A 7,968-nucleotide genomic window follows, 5' to 3' on the forward strand; every position below is an offset into this window, starting at 1 on the left:
AGCCAAGGCCGTATTCTCCTTCCTGGAGGCGCGAGGCCGGCCCCATGCAGCCTCCCTGGTCCGGGCTGTTGAGGATCTGGTCGATGCCGAAGCTGATGGGCTCTGCGTGGCCCGGGTGGAGGTGATGCGGCCCCAGGTGCTCCATGCTGGTCCCGGCCCCGCGGGGGAGGGGGGCCGGGCGACGGCGCTCGCGGCGCTGGGTTCGGGGACAGCGCGCGAGGGCGCTGAGGCGGCGGCGGCTCCCGGCTGCGCTGAGACTTGGAGGCGAAGTGCGCTGGGAGGGCTAAAGTAGGGGGAGGGGAGGGAGAGAGGGGGCACCGTATTCCTCCCTTCTCCGGCTGCTCCTACCCCTCTCCGGCTGCTCGCTCGCTGTAGACTCTGGGACATCAATCACCGGGCGAAAAAGCCCGGTGCGAGCGAGCCTTGCTGTTTCGGCCGGGTCTCTCCATTGGCTGTGCGCAGAGAGGAGCGGGGTGAATGACAGCGCGGGGGAGGGGCGGGAGGGGAGAGGGAGGCCTGGAGCCGACACAGATGCTGGAGCCAGAGGCAGAGGGACGGAGACCGAGGCTAGGAGAAGGAGTTCAGGAGAAGCAAGAAGAAGAGGCGAACGGAGAGAAGAGTGAACAGAAACTGGGGCGGCTACTCTCAGAGACCGGACAGATGGTTGGACCCAGGGAGGGGGCAGTCAGAGCCCCTTCCCAACCTGACAGGAGCCACCCCTCACTTTGGAGTGCAACCCACCAGGCCTCTGGGGAAGGAGTGTCGCTGCACAACCGAGAATCTCCCCAAAGGCTCAGTTGGGAAGCACCTGTCACTCAAGCAGGGGATTTACTCCAAACTTCAAGCCGGGCTGGTTAGAAAGTAGAAGCTCCCCAGGTATGAGGCAGGACGGTGAGTTCAGGCGCGTCCCACTTTAAAGCAGGAGCTTAGGGACAAGTATCTCTATGTTGTTGAAAAACCACCACCACCACCAAGCCAACTCAGCCTTTTTAGAGAAATTGAGGAAGGAAAGACATTCTGAAAGGCAGGCACAACTCAAGAGTATTGTCTTGGGGCCCATTGCTAGGCTGTCCACAGCCTCAAGATAGCCCTCCCCTGGGCTGTCTTAAGAAGCAATTCTCACAGCAGGTGATTGAACACCCAGTTGCTTCCCACCGAGCAGCGAGCCCAGGTCAGGGGACTCCAAGCAAGAAGCCTTTGACTATGAAGAGAAGGAAGTTAGTTTCTTACTTTTGAAATCTTGGGGCTTAAGGCTGTGAAGCCTGGGAATGGTGAACAACGCACCCAGGACAGACCTAGGTCTTTTCAACATTTTGCTTGTGGCTGCCTGGCCTAGAGCCCAGGAGAGAAGGAGGAAACTCCCTTTTTCTGCTTCCTCTCTTTCCCCTCTCTGGGAGGGAAAGGTCTGCTCCCACCCAGGAGCCAAGCTCTGGGGAAGGCACAGGTTAGATCATTTGGGATCTATTTCTTGTCTACTTCAGGTCAGTTTCAGACTCAAGGCACCTTCAGGAGGGCCTGGCTCTATCAGGCAAGATGCTAGGTGCCTTCACATTCTACTTATCAAGTCCCTTTGAAATCTATTTGTTTTTTGCAAAGTCTGTCACCTCCCCTTGAAGAGCTCTTTGGGGTCAGGGAATGGACTACTCATCTGTTTCCCTTCCCTGTGGAACATGGCCCCAACCACAGCATATTCTCATCTTGGGTGAAAAATGAATGAGCGAATCCCCTTATTTAACAACATTTATTGAACACCTACTATGTGCCAGGCACTATAGAGATTCAGCAGTGAACAAAGCTAAGTCTCTACCCTCATGAAACTTATATTCTAGTAGAGAGGGTCAGAAATAAATAAATATACATGTTTATATATTTAATATATTTATATAAATGATATATTATCTACAACTATGTACAATTACACATAATATATAATAATGTAACATATTGATATACTATAAATGTCCATATGTGGTATGTGTATCCATACAATGGTACATGATTCAACCATAAAAACGAATGAAGTGCTGATTCATGCTACAACACAGATGAACCTCAAAAACACCATGCCCAGTGGAAGAAGTCAGAACAGAAAAGGTCACATATTATAAAATATGAATTAAATATTTAATGTAAGCAATATATAATAAGCCAGTTGGTAATGAGTGCTATGGAGAACAATATCAACTTAACTTTAGCCCAACCCTTTGAGACAAGTATTATCCCTACTTTACGGATGTAAGAAACAAAATTTTAGAGAAGCTGGATGGGCTAATCAAGATGAATTTTACCTGCTTTGGTGAGTTAGATTGGCAGCCTCTCTCTTTAAAAACTGAAAACTAAACTCACTGTGGTCAAGTTGATTCAACTCATAGCAATCCCTCCTTGGGATTCCGAGGAGGTATCTCTATGGAAGTAGATTGCCCAATCTTCCTTCAGAGAAGTGACTGGTGGGTTTGAACCACTAGCCTTCTGGTTAGCAGTCAAATGCCTTAAGCACTAGGCCACCAGAGCTTGAGAGAGAGCAAAAGCCCACTCAAGACAAAGCCAGATGTGAAGCTGATGATTGTTTGCACACACTAAGCAGAGACATGAGGAAAGAGCTTCTCTCCCTCCACTTCGCTCCTTCCCACCTGCCCCATCCAAGTACCGCACCCCTACCCTGGAGGTTCTGTGACTTACTAGGAAGTTGTTTTGAACTGAATGAGTCTCATTCCCAGCTTTTATCTTGAGAGAGCTAAAACAGAGATAAACACAAATGTTTACTGAGAGCTCCTATGAGCCAGGCACTGCATGACACTTAAGACTCACAACAACTTGGTGAAGTTAACGAAAATGTCCCTATTGTTTCTAATCAAGAAAATGGAATAAATGTTCACAGCAGTGAAATTCATAATAGTCAAAAAGTTGAAACAACCAACACATCCGTCCATCAACCGATGAACAAATAAACAAAGTGTGGTATATCCATACAAGGGGACATGATGCAGCCATACAAAGGAGCAAAGTGCTATTTCAAGCTACAACATGGATGCACCTCAAAAATATTCTGTGAAAATGAAAGATGTCAAATGTATAATGTCACATATTACAGAATTCTATTTACACAAAATATCCAGAGCAGGCAAATCCGTAGAGACAGAAGATCAATTAGTGGTTGCCAGGGCTTGGAGGAAGGGGAGAAATGGGGAGTGACCGCTAAGGGCACCAGAATCTCTTTTTGAGGTGATGAAAATATTCCAAAATTAGATACTGGTGATGATTGTTCAACTTTATGAATATCCTAACAATGACTGAATTATATACTTTTAAAGGATAAATATTATGGTATGTTTATTATGTCTCATTTAAAAAGAGAAAGGGAAAGGGAGGCTTGGTGAAGTGAATGTTGTTGTTGTTGTTGTTATTTGCCCTGAGTCGGACCCAACTCATAGCAACCCCTCCTTGGGTTTCCGAGGCAGTATCACTATGGAAGTAGATTGCCCAACCTTCCTTCAGAGGAGTGGCTGGTGGGTTTGAACCACCAAAGTCCCACAGCCGGAAGAGGGTTGACCTGGAAATTCCCAACTGCAGCTGTTTTCCCCGTGCGAGGCTGAAAACCATGGGAGGGGTGCTACAGCTTCCTCTGAAGCAGAGTGCCAGTGGCCCTGCTCCTTTTAGTCAAGAAGTCACAGTGCTACATGTTGCAGTTAAAACCCTACACTTCCAAGTTAACTTTAGGACATCTTCTCTTTGCCTCTGGGCCCATGCAGAAAACCTCTTGAATGTTTCTAAAGTTTTCCCCTCCCAGCCTCTTTCTCTCATCCAGGTGCACCTTCCTAGCTGCTCTTGCCTTCCAACCCTATCTGTTCCAAACTTTTTGGCATCCCACCTCTTAAATTCCTTAGATCTGGCACTAGTCTTTCAGAGTACCAGGAAAGAGACCTTGCTGAGACTACCTAGACTGGGTAGCCAGTCTAGGCTGGCAGAGTTCATAGCTACCTAATGGGCCACTAAGACCCTCAGGCTCTTTTAATCACAAGCCAGCAACCGAGGGACGCCCTGACACCCTTCCCTCACAGCTGTTACCTAACCTGCTGGTGACCAATCTCTTCCAGTTACTTTATGCCCACCTCTCTTGCCTATTAGAATCAACTTTTATTTCAGTCCCAGATGTGGCCTCCTATCAGGTGGGTTTCTGTTAGTCCCTTTGACCTTAGCCTTCATCTTCTGATAGGATAGTTGCAGAGATTCATTCAGAACTGCCCTCCGAGCTCCTTCCCTGACTAGCAAGATGAGACAAAAGGTTCAGGACTCATTGGGCTCTGGCCCCTGCCCCTCCTCCCAGACGCAGTGTTACCTGAGCACTGTGCTGAAGCCTGGGAAGTTTTCTGAAACAGGGGAGGAGAGCCACATGGAGCTTACATTCAGTGCAGCTTCTGGGTTTCCACAGCACTTTTGCAGCCTTCCCTGGCTGTCCCATCCACGGAGCAACTCTGTCAGAAAAGACAGAGGAGGAAAAGACAGCAGGACTCCCAAAGTGCCCACACTGTTCTAGGTACCTTCATTCATTATCTTGTCTTATCATCTTCCAATAATTTAAGTTTCTCATATCCCCATTTAACAGATGAGGAAATCAAGGAACTGAGAGCTGGGAAAGGGGCAGAGACTGGACTCAAACGCTGATTTTCTGACTCCACTCACCACAAGCTGCTTCCTAAAGCCCAGACTTGGCAGGCGGGGTCCTTGTCTTGCCTGCACACACCTAGGTGAGTTGCAGACCCTTCTCTCCAGCCCAGAGGCCACCTGGGGACTCCTGCCCCAAAAGCCACCCCCCTCCACTGCTGAATAAAGAAGTGCCTCCAATTAAAAGAGGCGCAGCTGGGACTGAGGCTGGGGGTAGAGAAGGAGAAAAGGGAGGGCTCACCCAGGGGGGCGGGGAGTCCCCTTTGGATCCCACACAGCCCCTTTCCCCTCTGGGACAGACCCCCAGGCCAGGGGTTGTCCTTTTGCTTAGGGCTGTGTATGTGGTAGCTTAATTACTTTGTGTTTGTAGGACACTGTGCCAGCCAGGGAACAGCAGGTGTGAAAGTGTGTAAGACACTGAGGGTAGGGAGGGCTGTACAGATGTACTGGGCCTGTCTTTAAGGAGTCACTTTTTTTCATTTATTCAAAAAATATTAATTGAGTGTCTATTATGTATTGGGCAATGTGTTGGTGGTTGGGTGGTTGGGTGGTTGGGATACAGCTGCAAACTAAATGAGTGTTGGTCGAACTATTGGGAGGGGGAGTTTGGTGTGTGTTTACAACTGGATATGTCAAGAAGTGTGTGTTAGTGAGAACACAATTGAGTGTGTGTTTTTGGTAACAGGATGACAGTATGTGTCTTCACAGCTACTTCTCTGTAAGGCACATAAGGGATGGGCTGAGGGAGTTTCTCTGCTACCGTTGTCAAAGCATGAGCTGTGCTTCAGGTGTGTGTGTCTGTGGGATGGGGGTCACATTCTAGTGTAGTTGTTGAGGAAAAATAACTGTATGTGGCCCTTTGGGTGCAGGGAGTGGGGGACAGGGTATGCCCAATGGATATTTAGCAGAAAAAGGGCGGGATGGGCTGAGAAATATTTAAGAGATGTGTAACATGAAGGGGGTCCATGGTGGGCCATTGGGGTCTGGATACTATACCAAAGTTGGCCCTCTGCCTTGCCTACCTGCCTTGGTAAGGTTAACAGAAAACTGTCCCTAGTGACATAGCAACCCAATAAAAGTCAGTCCATCCCGGGGAGGCCATGGTCTCTGAGAGCCTAGGTCTGGTGAGAAGGGAGTGGGCAGGCCAGGCTGGTTCCAACCACATAACTCAGTGGCTCTTCAGGGCTGGGGGGTCTAGGTGTAGTCCAGGGCCAGCCCCACGAGCCCCCACCCAATCCTCGCAGTAACAGGGGTGGAGGGCCTCGCCAACACCTAGGCACACATTTGTTTCCTCTACAGTGGAGGGACCAAAATGGGAAGAGGACAGACACTTCCCTGCTATGGGCCACACCTCTACTGCTGCCTGCTGTTCTGCTGGGCACTGCACCTTGCAGCACAGCACAAGACTGGGCACCTTTCCTTCCTCTGACCCCCACCCCCACCAGGGCCCCGGGCTCAAAACCAAGGACTGTACTAGGAAGGAACTGGGATCCCATGCTGTCACAATGACAATGGGCCCTTTCTTTCCAGCCCTCCCCTCCAGTCCCTTACTTCTCAGCTTCTGACCCACAAGAAAGCTGTTGCCCCTTTTTTCTCCCTCACCCCCTGCAGCAAGGCCTCTCCCTGACCTAGTCCTTCCCTCAGGTCCCACCACCCAGCCTGTGGCACTGGCTGTGGACATCAGTGCCCTTGGTGGGGCACATCCTCAAAGCTGGGTCTCTCCCATGAGGCTCCACGTGGAAAGGGGAGGGGCTGAGAGATGGCTCAGGGCAGGGCAGGACAGACTCATGGTCCAGCCCTCCTGTGACAGCTCCCCGATGGTTCTCTGGGCACTGCTGTCCTGAGCGCGCTGAGTCCCAGTTCCCACCAGCTCTGCCCGCGACCCCTGTGCCTCTCCGACCCTCGGCGCTCTACTCAGGACTCTCTGACCCTGGGCTCTACGCTGCCCGCCAGGTGGGTCTGGAATTCCAGGTCCCAGGCTTTCTGTGCCCACTGGCTCCCAGGAATTACAGCAGTCAATGGTTCCCGGGAGCCTTGCGGCAAGGGTGTGGAGGACAGAAAGGGAGGAGAGAAAGTGCCGTCTGCTGCAGGCCGGGCGGGGAGCCTCTGAGGATCCCAATCGCGTTTTAGTAACCACCTTACTCTCTGCCAGGCGCGGGCTGGCAAGCTCCCTTCGTGGTCCACGGGCCGGGCCACTGCAGGTGTGCTGTTCCCTCCTCCTTCCGCACAGGAATGAGGCAGGCTTTCAGGCTGGGCGGAGAACCTGCAGCCGCCAGATCTACCCATATTTCTCACCCCTTCCAGGATGCGTATCTGTCCTCTGAGGAAGCGAAGATGAGATATCCAAACCCCGCTAAAAGGGAAACCTAGCCTCCAGGTTCGGCCAGGATGCCCAATCCAAGGCTGTGGCCTGGGAAGCGGAGGTGGTGGACTCGCAGTGGCCCCAAGGAGCTAGGGCCACCTTGGCATGCGCAGGCCGGGTTATTCCGGGAACCCTCAGGATTCAGTTTGCACTTCCGAAGTCGCAGGCGCCCGCTGAGCCGCTGCCGGCTACCCTGGGATCGAAAACCCGCTCCAGCTCGGACCGGCTGTGGGAAGAGATGTCCTGGACGCCAGGGAATCCGTCCCTACGAGCGGTCTGTGTTAATCCACTTGGAATCCAAGTGAAGCCATAGGACAATGTCTGGCATAGATTATTCCTCAGCAAATGTTTGTTATGATTTGGGTTGGGGTTGGGGAAACTCTGAGGAAGGAGGCAGAAAACAGTGTTTGATTTCCATGATGTCTGTCTTTCTGGTCTATTTCTTCGTATGTTGCAGAGTGGCCTTCGACCAAAGGAGTTGAGCTGAAGTTCGGATTTGCAATGAACTTTTGCCAAGCTCCTCCTCTATCAAAAGCAAGGGGTGGGGTGAGGCGGAAAGGTCTGGGCCCCAGGAGACCCAGCCAGTGGTGATGTTGGGTGGGGGACAGTGAGGTTCGCCTGACAGCACCCAGACCCACAGCATATACACAGATGATGGAAATACAGATACCCCAGATACAGCGTCTGGGGGAGACAGCACCCGCTCACACCCAGACGCACTCGCCCTTGCGCACAAACACACAGAAGTTCCCTGGTGTGAGGTGGTCATAGATGCTCTCGCAGCCTCCCATCATCCCCACGCAGGGGCTCACCGACGCAGCCAACCGCACTCCCAGGCGCAGAAGCTCAGACTAAAAAACACCAAACAGCAAAAGCCTTCCCTTCACGCAGGCAACCCTAAAGGTCACAGGACACAGGTACAGAAGACGCGCCCAAAGCACCCA

General features: G+C 51.4%; 1 protein-coding gene across 1 annotated transcript in view; it reads right to left on the bottom strand.

Moving 5' to 3' along the window:
• The window catches only part of TLX1 (T cell leukemia homeobox 1), a 5,417-nt gene extending 5,272 nt beyond the window's left edge, over positions 1–145 (bottom strand). Inside the window, exon 1 of the mRNA XM_007940027.1 lies at positions 4–145. Coding sequence (XP_007938218.1) covers positions 4–145 — 142 coding nt within the window. The remainder of the gene's footprint in view (positions 1–3) is intronic.
• Positions 146–7,968: the final 7,823 nt, after the last annotated feature.

This window comes from Orycteropus afer, unplaced genomic scaffold, assembly GCF_000298275.1.
Source record: "Orycteropus afer afer isolate SDZICR_OR568_19922 unplaced genomic scaffold, OryAfe1.0 scaffold00064, whole genome shotgun sequence".
Lineage (NCBI taxonomy): Eukaryota > Metazoa > Chordata > Mammalia > Tubulidentata > Orycteropodidae > Orycteropus > Orycteropus afer.